General features: G+C 35.1%; 2 protein-coding genes and 1 long non-coding RNA gene across 3 annotated transcripts; 2 read left to right on the top strand and 1 right to left on the bottom strand.

Annotated features, from left to right (window-relative positions):
* The first annotated feature begins 4 nt into the window (after nucleotides 1-4).
* On the top strand, nucleotides 5-1,380 carry LOC131661141 (uncharacterized). The gene is made up of 3 exons (XM_058930571.1): nucleotides 5-322; nucleotides 403-491; nucleotides 949-1,380. The coding sequence occupies exons 1-3, from the start codon at nucleotides 163-165 to the stop codon at nucleotides 1,075-1,077; spliced, it is 378 nt and encodes a 125-aa protein (XP_058786554.1). The 5' UTR covers nucleotides 5-162; the 3' UTR covers nucleotides 1,078-1,380.
* An 11,945-nt stretch (nucleotides 1,381-13,325) lies between these two features.
* LOC131661138 (probable serine/threonine-protein kinase WNK7) lies at nucleotides 13,326-16,560 on the top strand. The gene is made up of 8 exons (XM_058930569.1): nucleotides 13,326-13,522; nucleotides 13,620-13,745; nucleotides 13,838-13,875; nucleotides 13,995-14,222; nucleotides 14,321-14,541; nucleotides 14,792-14,949; nucleotides 15,035-15,470; nucleotides 15,556-16,560. The coding sequence occupies exons 2-8, from the start codon at nucleotides 13,644-13,646 to the stop codon at nucleotides 16,293-16,295; spliced, it is 1,923 nt and encodes a 640-aa protein (XP_058786552.1). The 5' UTR covers nucleotides 13,326-13,522; nucleotides 13,620-13,643; the 3' UTR covers nucleotides 16,296-16,560.
* LOC131661139 (uncharacterized) lies at nucleotides 15,881-17,540 on the bottom strand. The gene is made up of 2 exons (XR_009301120.1): nucleotides 17,380-17,540; nucleotides 15,881-17,139 (listed from the first exon to the last, which is right to left on the bottom strand). It is a non-coding gene; the product is annotated as an uncharacterized LOC131661139 (long non-coding RNA).
* Nucleotides 17,541-21,363: the final 3,823 nt, after the last annotated feature.

Below are 21,363 nucleotides of genomic sequence, written 5' to 3'. Positions count from 1 at the left end.
CCGCCTCCAAATATCCGTGCTCCCACACATGACCAACACAACAAAAATCCAACACTAATTGCTAATTAACTAATCTGATTGAAAACGACAGCGTTTCTGGTACGCAAGTAAAGTATATTTCGTACCGGCAAGTCTCCGGTAACGATTATCGGAAATTGAAAAATGCCGCCGGCGAAGAAAGGGAAAACAAAGGCTGGATCAAAGGAAACGACTCCTTTAGAAAAACCTAACAATTTTCCTTCGTGTATTCGGTGCATGCCTCCTTCATCCGTTGCTATAACCATCCATGCTAAACCAGGTTCCAAGTCCGCCTCCATAACAGGTCTCTCTTTCTCTCTCTGTAAGTATTAGTTGATGAAATTGAAATTGCAGTTTTTTATTCTTAGTTTTGCTGATAAGTAGATGTGAGCGATGAAGCTGTTGGTGTGCAAATTGATGCACCGGCGAGGGATGGTGAAGCAAATGCTGCTCTTCTTGATTACATCAGCTCTGTAAGCCATTGTTACCACTCTTGTATTCATATTTCAATTCTTGTTATACTTTGCCTCCAAACCAAAACCTCTGATGAAATATAAACTGTTGCATTTAGGTTTAAAATTTTACACCAAAGTTTCGTGTTAGATTATTTCACTTTAAAGCTCAAACTTAGTTTCAATCAAATTAACTTTTTTAAAGCTACTTTTATCGAACACTTGCCCCAATGCACACAGTAATTTCCAGGTTTCATCTGTTCCTGGATATAGAACATTATGACTGAAGTCGATCCATGTAGCCGATCTGATTTAGTGGGATAAGATTTAGTTGTTGTTGTTGTTGTTGCTGTTGTTGATCTGTATCTGTTCAAGAATTTGTACTTGTTAGTTCAATTAGAATTGGGAAACGAAAAACTGGTTGACTAATTGAATTTGTCTCTTGAGATTCTTCTCTTCATTCTTGTGGTGGTTCCAGGTTTTAGGTGTAAAACGAAGACAAGTATCTTTAGGTACGGGTTCTAAGTCAAGAGATAAAACAGTCATTGTGGAAGATGTAACTCAGCAATATGTTTTTGATGCTTTGGATAGAGTCTCAAAACAGTAGTTATGAAAGGAGAGAAAATGTGTTTTTCTTGGTGAGACGTCACGCTGCTCATTCTTCTCAAGAAGTGAAGGCAGAGTATGCGATCACCTGTTTTCCTGTTACAAAACTATCAACACCCTTAATACTATAAAACCAGCATTTAGTAGTGCAATTGCATGTCGATTTATGCTGCTTATATAATATATTGATGAATGTTGGCCTTTATTTGTAATATGCTTTTACATTGGTAGTTTTCATTGTGTACATTATAAGAATGATTTGATATCCATTACTCCCTTATTGATATAGCTACTTTACAATAATCCACTGCAAAACATTACCATTCTGCAGGTATCTCATCCTTTGATCTGAACATGTCTTTATCAGTGAGGATAAGAAGAATTAACAGTGCTACTTTCACATCATTTTTGACACAGTTTTTCTCAAGTAGTGCATGTAGACTGTAGTAGCTAGCTGTTTTGAGTTTGATAAAAAAAACACAGAATTACCAGACCAGTGGAATTAACAGGCATCAGTAACTTGTGCACATTTTGTCGAAAATAATGTATAAACTTTAAACTTTAATGTTGGATTATTTAGTTGGTTTATACTGAATCTAACTTGCTTATTGTTTCTTTTCTTCTACATGACTGCGGGTGCTATTGGTTTTTGCAAAATCTAAGCTGACTCTTTGAGTAGTATGACCTGTGCTTGGCTCCTTAGCTGCTTGGAGCAGAGCTGAGAGAGTAATTTTACAAAAAAAATTGTCAGTTTTACCAACAAAAAAAAAACAAATTTGTTAATTCTGTATTATGACATTCACTCACTCAATATTATCTCCTTGAGCTAGACCCAGCAGTAAATTTGTAACTTCATAAATATTGTTGCTGTGAAGATTTTGGGTATTACTCATGTTAAATTATATAGGAGTATATATTTTGGTGGTAAAAAACAATTAAGGTTGGATCCAGAGAATACGAATACGAAGGCAACAAAGTGGATAACATGAAGTGATAAATTTTTTAAAGTATATATCTATTTACTTGGAAGTAAGTGTTGTTTATAAAGTTTGCCACGGAGAAAATTATTGGGACGAGTCGCACACTAGGTCACTTTCTTTAAGATGTTTCGTCGTACTGCCAATAATCATGCAAAGCAGTTGAGTTTCGACGACGTCTCAAGGAAAAAACAACTCGTTCAAAAGATTCCGATTATTACGTGCACTGTAATGAATTGTTTAAGAGATACACCTTCAATTGATGTTTAATGTTTAAATTACTCACAATATCTAGAATTAATCCAATCTAAATAAGAAATATTTTAGGGGGGGAGGGGGAAGAGAGGGGGAGGTCAAACAAGTGGAGCAAAATCCGTGTAGAAACAAAATCCGTGTAGAAAGTGATTGAGAAAATATTGGAAGTGGGAGAAGAAACAGTCATGATGTTGCTGTATTTCAGCGCACAAAGTCCATGGCGTCCGCCATGGCCTTATGGTGACGTTATGAGTTCAATTGTGGCATACATTGAAGGCGGAGAAAAACACAAGAAAGGGGGGGGGGTTGTCGCACGCTCGCGAAAAAATGAACAGAGTCGCCACCAATATATTTATCCCATAAGGGAAAGGAATATCAGAAAACCTAACAAAGGAAGGAACAGGGTCTTGCGACCAGAGAATCTAGGTACGGGAGTCGGTTACGCAAGGGGAAGGTATTAGCACCCCTCACGCCCATCGTACTCGATGGTATCCACCTATGTTTGTTTCTATCTAAAGGGTGTGTACTATGTCTATGTCTACATGCGAATGAATGCAAAAATGTAGGGAAAATAAAGAATTGTACTCGCACGGGCCCTACCCCGCTGCCTACGTATCCTTTTCAGGAATCAGAGTTACCGTAGCTCGGCTCACGAATTTCTGTTTGTTTTTGTGTTTTTTAGTTGGGCGGAGTTAACGTTCGCGCTCTTGCATAAGGGATCGCCTACGATGCGTTCGAGCGGAAATAACAGTGCCCTTAGGTGCCAACGAGGCAAAAGAAAAAGAAATGATTGGTTTGTGTCTTTTAGGGTAATTCCATGATGACGAAGACCTACTACAAGGCTTCGCACCACTTCCTTACTTTGTTTTAAATCTGAACATTTATTAGGTTTTTTGAAGTGTTTTTGGTTGGTGTTTTTTAGGGGGATTTAATTTGTGACTTAGATCATACCAAAAAGAGTTTTTGTTTTGAATATTTAGAGAACGCACATCGAGGCCTACGCCACAATCGTTTCTCTAAATAACGGTTAAGAAATACATCGAGGCTTCACACCTCAATCATTTCTTCTCCGCTAAGTAAAAGAAATACAAAAAGAAGTTTTTTTGTGAATATTTAGAGAATGCACATCGAGGCCTACGCCACAATCGTTTCTCTAAATAACGGTTAAGAAATACATCGAGGCTTCACACCCCAATCATTTCTTATCCGCTAAGTAGGAAAGAACATACATCGGGGCCTACACCCCAATCATTTCTTTCCTACTATGAAATATAGTAACGGTATGATCTTCATCGGTATTTATTAAGTATTTTAAAAGTTGAAAAGAAAAAGAAAATGATGAGGGAACTATTCCTAAATTCTAGTCTAAGTTGTCTATACAAGGGAATTAAATAAAACTATACAGTTTATTAAAAAAACTATACATGGAATAGGTAAAGGAAAATCAATATGCGACAAATAAAATCGAGAACTATAAAAATAAATGGTATTCACAAACACACATACATCAATTAAATCTAAAATTGAGACTAAAATTAATTCCTAAGTCTATTAGAGAGTTATTTACAAGGAAGTATTAGAAACAAAGAAATTCAAACATATTGTAAAGAAGAAGATTTATTATATGAAAACAAAAAATAAAAAATCAAGTCAATTATTCACAATATCTAAACTATCTACACATTAATTTTATGCATTTTTTATTTGAGTCAAAAGGAAATTATGAATTAAAAGCAAAATACAACAAAATTAAAATGAAGAAGAAAACTAAAATACCAGGGGTGCATCAGCAATTTGGAAATGAATTAAAAATCAATTAAAGCAGAAAACTGGGCCTGGTTCAGGGGGTGGAAAGAGCAAAGCGCTCAGGGCCCAATTGCAAGAGATGGTGGTGCGCTTAGTAGGGTAGGGGTATGGCTTCAGAAACGATTCTAGGCCCGGTACTTCGTGGCCCAATGTTGCCATCTATTTGTTCCATTATTCCACTTATTTCACTTTCATTTCCTTCCAGCATTTATTCATTTTTACTATATGATGGTTATGTGGTAACGTGATGGATAATATGGCAATGGCTAAGTATTGAAACAGTTTCAAGTTGCTCTTTTTAAGGCCTTATAACTTGCCAACCAAACAACTAAAAATCATGGCCTTTTGATCAATGGAGAGATGGCATATAGTAGATCAACTTTGGTGTTGGAGTTATTGAGAGATGATACATGGAACTCTCTCAAATTTGTTTGGAACATGAAAGCATTCCATTGTGTTGGTACATACGCGCGTGCAGCAAAAGATTGGCCCATGTCTTAGCCTGAGTGGAACTTTATGAGAGGGTCAAGGATAGAGGGTCTCAAAAGCTTGATCATGTTACCAAAATTAATGATCATTAGCCCAATGGATAGAGGGTATGGCAAGGAGTCATTTGAGACCAAGCTTGTTCAATATGGAGACTTGTGGAGGGAGAAAATAGCACTTGAATTCAGCCCACCACGTGTTTGCAGAAATGCCTTGCGCGTGACCTGGGTCTTGGCCTGCCTGATGCTGCATTTTGGCCAGTGTGAGGGTGCCACTTTGGAGCTTCATAAATGATCCAATATTTACCCAAATGACTCAATTCCTGGTTCATTGCATAGAGGGCATGGAGGAGAAGAGATGCATACCAATTTTGCATTCATAACATTTTTATAGAGCTCAAGAATCAGCTTGACATTTGGCATGCCACTTGCTTGATGAAATGTCTGGTCATGACCTAGCCCATGACTTGAATTGTGACTTGGCTCAAATGATTTTTCTGCAACTTCAAACCTCAATAACTCTCTAACAAAGCTTCAAATGAAAAAAGTGTCTAACTACAAAATTGTTCTCCTCCATGAGAGGAACAACTTTGATGTTGGAAATTTACCCAAAAATACCATTTGCCACGTGTAAATCAGGGCTGAAGTGGACTGCTCATCAAGATTTATAGCCTTCAGAAATTTTCTAAGTGTCAAAACTTTCCACTTTTGTTATATTTCTATTTTTGGCAACTCTTGTCAAACTCCTGATTTTATGCATTCTTTGACTTTTCTTGGTTGAATTTCCAGCAAAAGTCAGTATTTGAGTGATTGACCTGATTTTGACCCAAAAGTCAACTGTTCTGATTTTCTTCCGATTTCCATGAAGTTCCCGATTAATCCCCTTCTGACCCCTAGAAATCAACTGAACACTTCCAAACAAGCATCATGCCACTTCTCTCCATAAAATCAGCTCTCGATCAATGTATTTGACCAAAAAGTCAACTGCGTTGACTTTGGTCAAGAAACCCTAATTCAGGATAATCAGATGAACATCAAGCTTGTACTTTTCAACCAATGCCTTGAGTTGAGAATGAGAAAACTCTGATTTCAAAAGATCTTGGGCAAGATGATGACACCCCATATTAGGCTTCAAGTTTCTTCTTCTGATCAAGGACCAATGATATGGATGCATGCGATGGTATGACCTAAATGGATGTACATTTATGAATTATAAGCCAGATAAATAAGGGTAGGACAAATTTGGGGTATGACAGGGGTTGAATTGTGTTCTTTCATATTTTACTTCCCTTTCTACAAATCTTTTTCTTTCTTCTTGTATCTCATCTTCTTGATTTTCTTAGATCATTGTTGTGGAAGTACGACATAATCAATGAGATATACATTCAATTTAACTTCTTAAATTCATCAGAACTTCTGACTTAGTCAGGTACAGTTCTGAAGATAATCAGTGTGAATGTTCCGAGTTAAATGAAAGATACAGAAGATAAAAGGCACATTCATTTTTATCTTGGTTCACCTTCTCGATAAGGCTACCTCCAGTTCACCCTCCTCTGGTGATTTTGCCTCTCTCAATCGAGGAGTTAATTCACTATAACCAAACTGATTACAACTGCATGATCAACCGTCGTGACTAACTTCCTGCACAAGCTACCCGCGAGTGACTAACCCTAGATGATGAATCATTCAGTGATCTCTGCAAGATATAACGTTCATCAACCTAGTAACTCCTGCACAAGCCAACTGCTTGTGACTAACCCTGAACAAGCCAACTGCTCGTGACTAACCCTAGACAATAAACCGTTCAGTGATCTCCACGTGATATAACGTTTATTGACCTAGAACCCTCCAAGAGTCTAACCAGATCTCAAGGAATTCTCAAATATCCATATCAGAGGATACCCAAGGAACACCAATTCTATCAGAATTGTTCTTCTGGAGATTACAAGTGTGCTTCTTAGTCAAGAAGATTTTCGCTTATTCTAAGTACATATGTTTACAACACACTGACTAGAAGTCACTTATGGTGCCTCAACAATTTATCAGAAGTTTCCTAAGATATAACACAATACCATCAACAACTCTATTATGTGTTTTACATATAATTACAAGAATTGAAACGTATTCTTGTAGTCTTCTTTTCTTCAACTTCTGGATGAGATCTTCATCTTCTTCTGAAAGCAGATTAAGAGCAGCAATTCTAGTATGAATTGCTTCTTGTTCATTGATCTTCTTCTTCTTCTTCTTCAATACTGATCATGAAGCTTGTTACAGCTGATAACACATAATGATCATAAGTAAACATAAAACACTATCGAGCAGCAACTCAGTGTATTCAGTTTCTCTAGTCATTCAATGTGAGGAATATTGGACTGATCAAGTATTTATGAATTTCTTATAACTCCATTGGAGCATACTGCAGAACATGTAGAGTTTTCTTTTTCACTCTTTTTTTTTCTTTTCATAGGCTATTGATGTGTATTTCAACATATTTGTTTCATCACACACTTTGTGTGTGTTGTCTCTAATGGAGCAGCTTAATTAATCTTATGCTTATTTGCTTGCTCACACTGTCTCGCTCTCTTACTCCATTCTCACACTAGCTTCTACCATAGTTCTCCCGCAGTGTTACAAAACTGTCATATCCCAAAATTTTCCCATCATATTTCAAGATATTTTTGACTCTCATGACCTTCTACTGCTAAAGACTATGCAAGAATTGGGTACGTTTACCTGCCTCCTAAGCAACAAGTCTCCGACTAGGGTTTTTGTTTCTCTCAAGGTAAAACCAAGTTCTGAAGCCTCAAGTGGACTCCAAAGCATCTCATATGTATCAAAGGATCCTCATACCAAGTTTCAAGCTCTGACTCATAAGATTGCTCAAACAAAAGCTCAAAAGATCAACAGTCGACTAGTTTGACCTAAAAGTCAATTGTGTTCAATATACAGTCAAAACTCCTGATTTTTTGTCAACATCAAGGTTTTGAAGTTACATTCATCATTTTATCAAGGGTTGATCATGATTCATCAAGGAAAGCTCAGAAATCATCAAAGGTCCAAGTTTGTAAATTAGGGTTTCTAGGAGAAAGACAACTGAACTTTGACCAGCCATAACTCTCACATGCTTCATCAAAAATTCCCCAACCAAAGCTAATTCTCAATTAAATTCAATTCTCTACAACTGTTATGTTGGGCCCAAGACCAAGAAATGCACCATTTGAGAGATATGAGCCAAAACATTACAAGTCCTTCTAGAAGCTCGCAAAAAGCTGTTTTTTGTTAGGACCAATATCATCAAGATAAAATATCCAAATTCAAAATATAATCCAAAGTGGATTGTAGAGGACATCTTGGACTTTCCAAAAAGTCCTAGAACACCTCCGTACAATAAAAATTGAGAGAGTTATGACTTGTTGAAGTTGACCAATTTTGAGAAAGGGCGTGAAGCAAATATGGTACAATCTTGGAATTCTTCCAAATGGGCCTATGTTTTTGTGTTTGAAATTTGTTCCTAACATGGTCCATGACCTATAGGCCCATTTGTGCATTACAATATTATTTATTTTAGATTTTTATTGATTTAAATTCAAAGTAAATCAAAATAAGTCAAATAATATGCTAAAAAGAATGAAACAATGGGCATGAATAATCTATTTCAATTTTCAATACATTTTTTTTAATTCGACTCTCTAATTAATAAAAATTTCACAATTCCCTATACATGATAAGGATACTATAGTAAAAATAATATTCTCTCTCTTACTTTTATACATTTTTCTTAATTTGTGTGAAATGGTGTGTTGAGTCACTCATTGTGAGATGAAGGGAGTAAGAGCATCTTCAATGGTGGTATTTTCTTTTGAGTTCTCCACCTAGACATGCCACATCATAGTACCATTGCATTGCAATGCAACTATGAAAAAATTGTGGTACCCAATCAAATTAGTTTATGAGGTAAAGTTGTGGGCCCAATAATAACTTTTTATAATTATACAATTAAAATAAAAATTATAAAAATTATTTTAAGATGATGTGACTAGTGGGACTCATAAAGAACCCAAAAATGGGTTACACCATTGGAGATGCTCTAACATGTATCTTTTATTTTCACAATATCTTCATTTATTTCTCTTATCTACCTAATCCATTCCATTCTAAACATGATTTTTTTTTCATAACATTTTCATTTATTTATCCCTTCTACCTAATCCATTATATTTTCTACATAATCCATTTCATTCTAGCCAATTTTCTATTATCTAATTATTATAGTATTTTACTATGTCTCATTTATCATTTTAAAAAGAACAAAATTACGATTTTTTTTGTTATAATATCATTTTGCTTAAAGTATTTCAATCTCAACTAAACTATAATACTATTCGGTTTGTATCCTAAACCCTTTTCTTTTAAGAGTTTATCCTTAAATTATGAAAAAATTATTAAAAAAAAAACCACGTATTATTTATTAGTTGAACATAAAATTTGAAACTTTTTTATTTTTATTTATGATTTTTTGTTTTAACGTCTCATTTTAAAATAAGATTAGATTAGATATAAAATCTTTTATTTTATTTTAAAGTATCACTTTGAATGAATTCCAAATGTGGATTCACACATGACTTTCTTATTTCCCCATTATTTGGATTTATTTATTTTTCAATCTAATTCATTCTATTATGACCCTCTTTTAAAATTTTAATTACTTTAAGTTGTTAAATCTCATTTACTCATGTTGAAAACAAAATAAAAGTTAATTCTTATAACAATACCATAACATATTATTTTTGTAATGATTTAGTTCAATTACAAATTCTTTTACTTTATGTAAGTTATCTATCATCCTTTATGTATTAAAAACTATATAAATTAGAAATATAATGGTAAAAAATTTAACAAACTTAGATTGCATCTGTGCGTCATGAGTCATTGATGAGAGGAGATAAGAGAATACTTAAGTCTCAATAAAATGTTAAGTTTGTTGGAGCCTTTGACATTCTTATATCATGTTTTGATGTTAATTTTTTAGAAGGACATATTTTTTGTTATAATTTGTATGCATTTTTATACCATTGTTGTTTTGGAAGTATTTGGAAGAAAGATGTTCTGTTAAATGCAATGACATTTAGAGTTTATTGTAGGGCTACTGTCGGAATTTTTTTTTTGCGAATTCCTAAATTAAAATTGGAAATTTTTTTTAAGGAGGTTAAAAGTGAAGAAACTGCTCCTTCCTTTCTTGTATGAAAACTTGAACATATGGATAAACAAGATTCATATGACTGCTCCTTCCTTTCTTGTATGAAAACTTGAACATATAGATAAACAAGATTCATAAGACTGGTTGGAAGAGAACTAAATGACTATAATGTTGTTGGAAGAGAACCCAAAGACTATAATGAATTTCTAAAATACAGTATTGTGTTTTAAAAAAATTTTATAGATATTTTTGTAGTTATCAGTATACATTTTGTTAAACTCCTTTGAGTATTAATAATTACAATTTTTGTGAGAGAAAGAAGTTAAATACAAATTATTAATACCTAGAATCGAGAATCTTGTTCTTCTTACTGCGTTTTCACATTTTGCTAGCTCCGAGAAAGGGGGCCCAGGGAGTGTATCTTCATAGGCAACGCAGTAAGAAGAACGAGGTTCTCGATTCTGGGAACAACCAATATGTAATAATCTTTAAAATTTTGCAACTTTTAAGATAAATGCTAAACACCTTCATCGACTAACATAACTAGAGAAACCCTCCCCCTGCTCCTCTCGAACATAAGTGTGTGTCACGTTGAAGAGGTTGAAGAATAATCTTAAATTTGACACTACTCCACAATATTCGCACTAATATTTGAATACACTTAGAAAATCCCTAACTATCGAGTGGAGTTAAGGTAGTGCAATCCTTAGATGATTTAATACTTCTGCTTCAAAACCGTTAAAATGTATTTTGAACCTTAATTTAGAAACTTATGTTCATAAATAGGAATTAAACATCCGCCAAAAGAGATAAACACCCTCATGTTGGGGTCATAGGAGAAACAGGCCAATAAAAGACGGTTCTACATCTGGATAAGCATCCTCCAAATTTTGAGAATTGATGAAGGGCAGAAGCTGCCCCTACCAATTTGGTCTCCGCCTAAAATTACTGAGCAACACCGCCAAACAACAGAAGACCTTGTTGGTCCTTTTGAACCATGTTTACCCCACTGTTAACAAAAAGAAAATGTTTGTTATGAATTTGTGAATGACCCCAGACGTTGAGATGCTTCCTAACCTCATTAACATTACGTTCTTGGTCATTCAGAGACGAAAAAACATTAACGAAAGTGTGAACCCTCAAGTCATCACGATATGCCTCAACAGACTTAAGATCCTTCGTGGTCAACACTGAAGATGAGGGACCAAACACCAACTTCCCTAATAATGGGATGATCCGGGTTCATACCTCCAATTCCTTATGTAGAACCATTTGTGTTTTCACCAAGACAATCTTAAGAACAAAATCTACCTCACAAGAAAATCACACTTTTCATGAAGAACACTTAAGCTTAAACACCAATACAACCAAACTCTCACAAGTATTTGTCAGTAACAAGACACTAAGGCAACTTTAGTGAAAGAATATGAAAAAGGAGTAAAGAATAGTAGAAGATAAGAAAAAGATGGTAGAAACATGTGTTCTTATGTGATTTGGAAAGAGGAGAAACCTTATTTGTATAGAAAATGATTTGGAAAAAAAAAAAGAAATGATCCATGGGTCAAATTAAATGACATATTCTATTAAGCCATATGATTAATCGATTATGAGCTTCAAAATATGACAACCCTTATTCCCAAAATGTAAAACCTACAATGACTAGTGTCTTTATCGATTATAAGTGTTTCTAATCGATTAGGAAGTCATTTTCCTTGCGCTAATATATTAGAACAGGTCGCCATTCGATTAGGCATTGTAAAATCTCCTTAATTTATTTAAAATACTTCTTAATCAATCTAAGACAAGCCTTGATAGGTTTTCAAGATATTTTAAGGTGTTTTAGAAAAAGAAAGGGGTCTAAAACTATTTTTAAGTGTGTGTCTGTGTTGCCTTAGTATCTAAGAACTTTGTCATATACCTTTACAATATATTAATCACTTAGACATTGGATCAAACTAGCTTTTAAACTTTCTCTCTTTCACAACCTTGAAGCTTCAAGATCTCTTGTTATATATATATATATCCTTAATTCGACACTTTATCCGAGACTTGACTTCTTCTATTTGACGAAGCTTGATATGACTTATTTGATAGACACCGTCATTAGAGGTTTCTTGATATTAGGTGTTATCAGCATCAAAACTACCAAGATGATCTACCATTAAGATCATTTGCAGATAATTGTATCTGCAAGCACATAGCTTCACACAATCTTCGATGGAACCCCACTAGTTTAGAATTACCACTAAGAATAACAAGGTTTGGAAGGGGTTGGACAACTACCAAGGAGCGACATTTAACATTTATGGGTCTACTACCCTAGTGTGAGATGAAGCATTACTTATATCACCGCCACTACATATTTCTATGACATTCACTAGTTCAACCCTACATTGGACATGGCTAAAATAAAAGAGAGAAAACAACTATAAATGAGAAAGATAGAAGTGGTACTTAGAAAAAACAGGAAATTTGAATGAAAGAACACGACGAAAGGTTGCTTTAAAGGTGTGATTAATCAAAGGTGTGTGAAATCCAAAGAAATGAAGGACATGTAAAATGGGATTCGCTGAGGTTTAGGGAAAAAGAATCAGAGTTTGTAAAGATAAGGGAGAAGTCACATTTAGCATGAAAAATAGAAACATTCCCTGAAAGGTGAAATAGGCTTTATATGCGAGATAGTTAGATCAATAGGCGAAAATGAAGAAAAACAAGCCGATGAAAAACAACGATTAGGTTTACCTTAAAGTAACACAGTACCCGCGAGTACACTTGAACATCCTAGAGGGGAGAGTCACACCCTACTCTAGGAACCTTGGGCCACATGTTAGGAAAATCTTGCGAAGTGTTAGAGATTAGCATTTAATGCACCTATTTCTAATGTCATTCACTCTTACTATCTAAATTTTTTCCACTTCTACACACAAAGGAAAAGGAACTTGCTTTGAGGATCCCACGCAAGACCTCATATGTGTTCTAACCATAACTTACTCTTATACGACTTTTCACTCAATAACTAACTTAAATGTGCTAACCTTGTCGGTCACCCCTCTCCGCCATAATAAAAACTTACTCCACTAAATCAAGACTTCATTACACATTTCTAATTCCACAACAATGAAAAAAGAAAATTTGTATCTAAGTTAGCTTTGAAGTTTTATCATTAGTTAAATTTAAAAACATCTAATAAATATGTGAATAGGTTTTATTAATCTATAAAAAGACTTAGTATTTTATCTTTCGATTTTCAAAAGAATGTAACTTGATAATTTGGAATTCAAGTGTAAGATAAATAAAATTTTGAGTAAATTATCTCATTTAGTGTTTAAATTAGATCACTTTATTAATAGATTATGGATTTGGTAAACATGGGTATGGATTTTGAAAATATTAGAATTGAGAGAGAGGGACAATTATAGTGAGAGAGAGAGAGAGAGAGAGAGAGAGAGAGAGGGGGGGATAAAGTATAGATAGATATTAGATTTAGAAAATATTAGAAATGAGTGTCTTGCACGTTTTAACTGTTTTTAGAGAAAGAAATGATAAGGTGTAATGTTGTTGTGTTGGAAGAAGAAGGGGTGATGGATTGGTAATTGGTAATTGGTAATAACCCATTCATTCATTCATCCATTCATCAAGCAACACTCTGATGCCCTTTTCTCTCTCTAAACTCTACGGGATTCCTCCCGAGAAACTCACCTCAGAAGCTCCTGTTCCTATTTTAAGGTACTATAATTTCTCAATTTTCCATTTTCATGCATGCATGTATGCATGATGCAATGTTGATTCCAAATGTTTACAATCTGTTGTGCTTGATTTGTAGAAAAGGAATTATAGCGCCTTATAGATGAGTTCGGTGAACACGGATTGCTCCGAGGAAGGTTCGGTGATTCCTGAGCCTCCAGATCCTGATATCATTGAAATTGATCCTACCGGTCGTTACCATAAGGTATTGTAATATTGTGTTTGTTGCGTGCATTTTTTTCATTCCTTTTGCATTTCTCAATTTGATGTTGATGTTAGTTTTTGCAATCATTACAGTATAAGGAAGTAATTGGCAAAGGAGCTTTCAAGACTGTGTATCCTTTGTTTTTGGTTTTGGTTATAGGGATGCATTGTTAATTTGTTGAAATCTGTCAAATTTTACATAACTTATAATGCAAGCAACGTGTTTTTTCCTTAATTTGTGGATAATTAGCTATAAGGCATTTGATGAAATCACGGGTCTTGAAGTTGCGTGGAGTCAAGTTCGGATTGACGAGGTATTACAATCACCGGGTGACCTAGAAAGGCTGTATTCAGAAGTGCATCTGTTGAAATCTTTGAAGCATAGTAACATTGTAAGGTTCTACAATTCCTGGATTGATGACAAGCAAAGGAATGTTAACATGATAACTGAGTTGTTCACCTCAGGGAGCCTGAGACAGTGTGTTTTCACTATCCTTTATATATGTGTTTTAATTTTGTTTTTATCTTTTATTGTGAGATTAGCCCTTTTGTTAGTGGGTTTGATGGATGATTTAGGTACCGAAAGAAACACAAGAAGGTTGACATGAAAGCGGTTAAAGGATGGATAAGACAGATTTTGATGGGTTTAGTTTACCTCCATAATCATACCCCGCCTATTATACATAGGGATCTCAAGTGTGATAATGTATTTATAAATGGTCACCAAGGAGTCGTTAAGATCGGAGATCTCGGGTTGGCAACTCTCTTGAAGCAGAATAATGCCAAGAGTGTAATTGGTATGTTCTTCGGTTTTGTAATATTTTTCAAATGAAGTTTTGCCATCTCGTATATGAAATGAAAAGTTAGAATACAAACATAATTTGGATAGACATATGGTCCTGGATAGAACAGTATGACGAAAGTTGATCCATGTAGCCGATCCTACTTAGTGGGATAAGGCTTGGTTGATATTGTTGTTGTTGTTTTCTGCTTCCCTGCTATTTGATTTCTTCACTAATTGTATTTTTTCATGCTTAATCCTAATAGGAACTCCGGAGTTTATGGCGCCTGAATTGTATGATGAAGATTATAATGAATTGGCTGACATATATTCTTTTGGGATGTGCATGCTGGAGTTGGCTACTTCCGAGTATCCTTACCGAGAATGTAGAAACTCTGCTCAGATATACAAGAAAGTTTCATCTGTAATTATTCTCATTAGCAATATTCTTTTTTGTTAGGCTGTTAGAAGGATACTTGTGTCATGACATATGATGTTTGGTGTTGCAGGGCATAAAGCCGGTTTCTCTTTCTAAAATCAAAGATCCGGAAATAAAATCATTTATTGAGAAATGTCTTGTCCCGGCATCTCAAAGATTGTCAGCGAAGGAGCTTCTGATGGACCCTTTTCTTGAAGTGAATGGTTCAATAAAGAGTCGTCCTCTTCCATTACCAGATATCGTTCTACCTAAATATGGAGGCTTTGAAAATCGCTGTCTGATGTCAGAAGGTCCTGCTAGTGCGCGTATTGGATCCATATCAATGGATCTCGGCGATACCAATGAGAAACCATTGATAACTGTATTTTATAATTCTGTTGACGATGCACCACCTTCTCCGTGTATTGAGATCCGAAGGTTAGTGGGAGGTGATAGATTTTTTCTCAAAGGTGAAGGAAATGACGTGAATTCCGTGTCAATAGTTCTCCGGATAACTAATCAGGGCGGTTAGTATTTAGTTGATTTTTACTCGCTTAAATTGTGTTATGAATTTGATAGTAGAAAGTTATGTACTCTAACATCTAAATGCAGGGCGAGCAAGAAATATCCATTTCATATTCTACCTCGATAGTGATACAGCCATCTCGGTGTCAAAAGAAATGGTTGAGCAACTTGAACTTGCCGAGCACAATGTTACTTTCATCGCCGAGTTAATTGATCTGTTACTGACAACATTGGTTCCTGTTTGGAAGCCGTGTGTAGCTATTGATCACTTAATTTCACCAAATGCTAAACGAGCTCATCTGAGCCAACTGAAACATGACTCGCTCTTGGCAAAATACAAGCAAAACTCAATAGATTATAACCAGACTGTGGCAGAATATATCGGTCCTTCAACCTCAAACGAGAGACTAGCTGAAAAAGAAAACATCGATAACTTGAATTTTGAAGAAGTTTCATCCCATGCATCAAACACTAATGATTTATGTTCCGTCACATCATACACTTCAGCAACATCTGATTATAACGAGAAGAATCTTTCTACTGCTTCATTCACGTCTGCTAGGTCGGGATTCACAGACTTCAACTTACCTACGGTGAATGGACGGAGTCAATCCAGGCATGCATCTGAGATCGGGGCATCCTCTGATGAAAAGAGCAAGTCTCCGAGCATCGAAAGTAACAATTTCTATGAATCTGAGGATGAGTCGAGAATAGAGTTAGAGAAAGTTGAACGGCAATATCAAGAGACAATGAAAGATTTAACCAAAAGAAGATATGAGGCCATCATGGAGATCAGAAAGAGGCTGTCAAAAAAAACACAATCATAAAATAAGTTCATTAGTCTTTTTCATTACCATTTGTGTCTATCTCTTGTTCATAATCTTGAAGTTACTAATGTAAATAGTGTGTTGTGGATGAAAAGGTTGACTTTTAGTTATTATGGCATGAATTTTTCTTTGCCAAACAAACATTGAAGTTGTACCTGGTGTCATGATGTTAAGAGTTCTGACTGATAGTTTCAAGATGAAAGTAATTGGGGCACCAACCCAACCCAAATGATGACGGGATTATATCTAGTTATTCAGTTTGATATATTCCTTGTATTGCTTAATTGTTTTTTTGAGGGTTGCAATTGCAACTTCCAACAGTTATATCAATACTAGTCAATGACTGTGAGCTTATTCAAATACCTTTTGAAAAAAATTAACGTGTAAGCTATTTTTTTTTGTCTTCAGAAGCTCCTTAAGACACTTGCTTCAAATAACTATACATGTATGAAGCTAATTTCCTATGTTCTGTAAGTACACGAGGTTGATCAAACCTTTCTAAGTGTGAGTCAATTAATTGAGAAAGGTTGTAGAGTCATCTTTAAAAATAAATAATGTTTGATCAAAGACGCTAATAATAAGGCAATTTTTCAACACTAAAATGAAAATCAAAAGTTTTTCATTTGATCCAATGAAGAACAAGAAAACAACTGATAGAGCTATTGTCAATACTGCATAGATATGGCATAAAAGATTGTGCGATTTTCATCCTGCAGTGGTATTGAATATGCAACGAAAGGAGCTGGTTCAAAGCTTAGACACTTAGATATTGATCTGACAAGCTAGAAGGCATATTGGTATGGTAAGCAAACAAGCGACCCAAAGATCAACAAAGAATCTGCAACTGATTCAAGAAAATTTCAATGAACCTCAAAGGACAACTTCATTTAAAAAGAGCAAATATTACATTGTCTTTGTAGATGATTACATGACAATGTGATTAATTTATTTTCTTAAATTCAAGTTAGAAAACGCATATTAGAATTTTGGATATTTAAGCATTGGATTGAAAAGCAAAATGGTTGCGAGATTTAAGTTTTGAGATCTAATAATAGTACATAATACACTTCAAAAAAAAAAAAACCTTGTTTAGTGAGGAGGCAGGAATGAAGCACCAACTTGCAAAATAGTCCCACATAACTTAGAAATCGATGCTAAGGGTAGTTTATATACAATATCCACACACCTCTGTTCAATGGGGCACCTTTTGTTGGAATTAAATCAAGTATGATGTAGAAGCTTTGAGAGAAGTTGGTCAATTAATTTATTACTGCTAGAAGAGTTTGGAAGCTAGCTTACTCATTAAGTAAAATAAAACTTACAAGAAACCAAGTGGATTAAGTAATCACCACCGCCTAAAATGCTTTTGTATTAAGTTACTTAATAAGTAAGTATATGTGTATCCAAAGCCTATAAAAGGCATGTTTTATGTAATTGTATTATTCATTAAAATTATAAGAAAAAGAATGTTAAGAAAAATCTTTCCTCTTAGTTATTTTAGTTTATATATTTATATGTCTCATTGATATCAAATTGGTATCAGAGTAGGTTAGGTCCTGCTAGTGTGAGTGTCAAAAATATTTTTTGAGTGTGTGAGGAACAAAAGAGTTCTCATTGTGTCAAAAATTATTGTGGGTATTTTGTTGAGAAAGATATGGCAAACAATTACAATTTTGTCTGGTCCGGTCCAAAATTAACTTCAGAGTTAGACTTCAGTTACTGGGAATTATTGATGACAACACATCTAAAAGCTCACAATGTTTGGAGCTTTGTGGATCCTGGTTTACAACAAGGAGCTGATGATGTCGCTCGTAGGAGGGACCAATTGGCACTTTCACAAATTCATCAAGGAATTGATTACTCAATACTTGGAAAAATAGCAAATGTCAAAACTGCTAAAGAAGCATGGGACATATTGAAGCTGTCACATAAAGGAGTAGAGAAAGCTCAGAAGTCCAAATTACAATCGCTGCGTAGAGAATACGAAAGGTACGAAATGTCTAATTCAGAAACAGTAGAACAATATTTTTCTCGTGTTATAAATCTCGTCAACAAGATGCGAGTATATGGAGAAGATATTCCAGATACCAAAGTGGTAGAAAAAATTCTACGTACGATGTGGATGAAGTTTGACCATGTGGTGACTACAATAATTGACTCCCACGATACAGATACTCTGTCTGTAGCAGAATTACAGGGAAGCATTGAAAGTCATATCAATAGAATATTAGAAAAGACTGAAAAAGTGGTAAAAGAAGAAACTTTAAAGAGTCAGGTGAATTTCAACAACACTTCTGAGTCAAGTCATATTGTAGAAGAAAGATGTCAAAATACTTTCAACAGAGGAAGAGGAAATTATAGAGGCATAGGCCGAGGAAATTATGGAGGAATAGGACGTGACAACTTTAACCAATGGAGAGACAATAATTTCAATCCATCCAATCAAGGAAGAGGTGGAAATAATTTTGGATACAACAATCATGGTCGAGGAAACAATTTTGGATTCAACAATCGTGGTCGAGGAAGAGGTAACTACAACCAAGAAAGGACGAATTATAGTTGTTATCACTGTGGAAAGTGTGGACACAAAGCAGCTGATTGCAGATACAAACATCAGGCAAATGTGGCAGAAAGTTCGTATCAAAATACAGGTGAGTACTTTGAAAATCCATAAAATTTAATTTTGGCCAGTAATACATTTTCTGAGGAAGAGGATATATGGTATCTGGATACTGGATGTAGTAATCATATGTGTGGGAAAAAGGAATTATTTTCTTCTCTAAACGAAACGGTAAAATCTACCGTGAAGTTTGGAAACAATTCAAATATTCCAATTTTGGGGAAAGACCGAATTGCTATTAGGTTGAAAGATGGAACTCAAAACTTTATTGGTGATGTTTTCTATGCTCCTGGTCTTCATCACAATCTCCTGAGTATGGGACAACTGTCGGAGAAAGGTTACAACATGCAGATTCACAATGGTTTTTGCACGTTGATCGATAGAAATGGCATATTCATCACAAAGGTAAAAATGACACCAAACCGCTTATTTACTTTGAAAATTCAACATGAAAAAATTCCTTGCTTGAGTTCTATTATTCCAAATGATGATTGGTTGTGGCACATGAGATTTGGTCACTTTCATTTTTCTAGCTTGAATTACCTGTCGAGAAAAGAATATGTTTCTGGATTGCCTGTTGTGAATATTCCAAAAGGAGTATGTGAGACTTGTCAGATTGGAAAGAAGCATAGAGATTCATTCCCAACTGGAATGTCTTGGCGAGCAAAGAAGCTGCTAGAGATAATTCATTCAGATTTGTGTTCAGTGGAAATACCAACACCTGGTGGCTGTAAGTACTTTATTACTTTTATTGATGATTTTAGTAGAAAGACTTGGGTGTATTTCTTGAAACAGAAATCAGAAGCATGTGATGCCTTTAAGGCATTCAAGGCATATGTGAAAAAACAAAGTGGTTGTAGAATCAAAGCATTGAGAACAGATAGAGGCCAAGAATACCTCGCTGGTACACGTTTCTTTGAGCAACATGGAATTGAGCATCAATTAACAACAAGGTACACACCTCAACAGAATGGTGTTGCTGAAAGAAAGAATAGAACGATCATGGATATGGTGAGATGCAAGTTGAAGGCTAAACAAATGCCTAAGGAGTTTTGGGCAGAAGTTGTTGCTACTGCAGTTTATATTTTAAACAGGTGTCCTACAAAGAGCGTCCAAGAAAAGACGCCCGAAGGAGCTTGGAATGGAAGAAGACCCTCAATTCGACATCTTAGAGTTTTTGCATGTGTTGCATATGCTCATGTACCAGATCAATTGAGAAAGAAGTTAGATGACAAAGAAGAAAGATGTATCTTTGTTGGTTATAGTTCAAACTCAAAAGCCTATAAGCTTTACAATCCAGAGACAAAGAAGGTGATTATTAGTCGAGATGTGACTTTTGATGAAGGAGGAATGTGGGATTGGTCCTCAAAGTCACAAAAAGATCCAATAGTGACTTCAAATGATTACGAAGAGGTGAATGAATATAATCTAACACCTGATGAGCCAGAGACATCCAACAGACAACATACAACGCCTGATGAGCCAGAAACATCCAACAGACAACAAAGGCTGCGTAGATTACCAGCCAGACTGCAAGATTGTGTTTTGGGCAATGATAATGATCCATCTGATGAGGAGATTATCAACTTTGATCCTGGAGATGTCCTTATTGTGTGCCTATATGTTGATGACTTGATTTTCACTGGAAATAATTTAGAGATGATTACAAAATTCAGGGAGGCTATGATTCAACATTTTGAAATGACAGATTTGAGCCTAATGTCCTATTTCCTTAGCATTGAGGTCGTCCAACAATATGATGGAATTTTCATATCTCAAAAGAAGTATGCAAGTGATATTTTGAAGAAGTTCAAGATGGAGCATTCAAAGCCAGTTTACACACCCGTTGAAGAAAAGTTAAAGCTGATAAGAGAAAATGATGGAAAGAGGGTAGACTCAACCCATTATAAAAGTTTGATTGGAAGCTTAAGATATCTGACTGCGACAAGACCAGGTATAGTATATGGAGTTGGATTGCTCAGCAGATTCATGGAAGAACCATGTGTTAGCCATTTGCAAGGAGCTAGGAGGATTCTTCGATATATCAAAGGTACACTGACTGATGGAATTTTTTATGCTAGTAATAATGAAGTGGAGCTTGTTGGATACACAGATAGTGATTGGGTTGGAGATATAGAAACAAGAAAAAGCACGTCAGGGTACGCATTTCATTTGGGCACAGGTGCAATTTCATGGTCTTCAAAGAAAAAACCTTTGTTGCACTTTCTACAGCTGAAGCTGAATATATTGCAGCAACCAGTTGTGCTACTCAAATAGTATGGATGAGAAGAATTTTAGAAGTGATACATCAGAAACAAAATAGTCCTAAAAAGATATATTGCGACAACAAGTCGGCAATTGCACTGAGTAAGAATCCGGTTTTCCATGGACGGTCCAAGCATATTGATATTCGGTTTCATAAGATAAGAGAGTTGATAGCTGAAAAAG

The sequence above is a fragment of the Vicia villosa genome, linkage group LG3, assembly GCF_029867415.1.
Source record: "Vicia villosa cultivar HV-30 ecotype Madison, WI linkage group LG3, Vvil1.0, whole genome shotgun sequence".
Classification (NCBI taxonomy): domain Eukaryota; kingdom Viridiplantae; phylum Streptophyta; class Magnoliopsida; order Fabales; family Fabaceae; genus Vicia; species Vicia villosa.
Note: the sequence above shows the minus strand (reverse complement) of the source record. Positions and strands in the feature narration are given on the sequence as shown.

Coding starts and splice junctions, on each gene's coding strand:
- LOC131661141 (XM_058930571.1), top strand. CDS start 163: ATGCCGCCGGCGAAGAAAGGGAAAACAAAGGCTGGATCAAAGGAAACG. Junction 323..402: donor CAAGTCCGCCTCCATAACAG/GTCTCTCTTTCT, acceptor GCTGATAAGTAG/ATGTGAGCGATGAAGCTGTT. Junction 492..948: donor TTCTTGATTACATCAGCTCT/GTAAGCCATTGT, acceptor TGGTGGTTCCAG/GTTTTAGGTGTAAAACGAAG.
- LOC131661138 (XM_058930569.1), top strand. CDS start 13,644: ATGAGTTCGGTGAACACGGATTGCTCCGAGGAAGGTTCGGTGATTCCT. Junction 13,876..13,994: donor AAAGGAGCTTTCAAGACTGT/GTATCCTTTGTT, acceptor GTGGATAATTAG/CTATAAGGCATTTGATGAAA. Junction 14,950..15,034: donor TATACAAGAAAGTTTCATCT/GTAATTATTCTC, acceptor TTGGTGTTGCAG/GGCATAAAGCCGGTTTCTCT.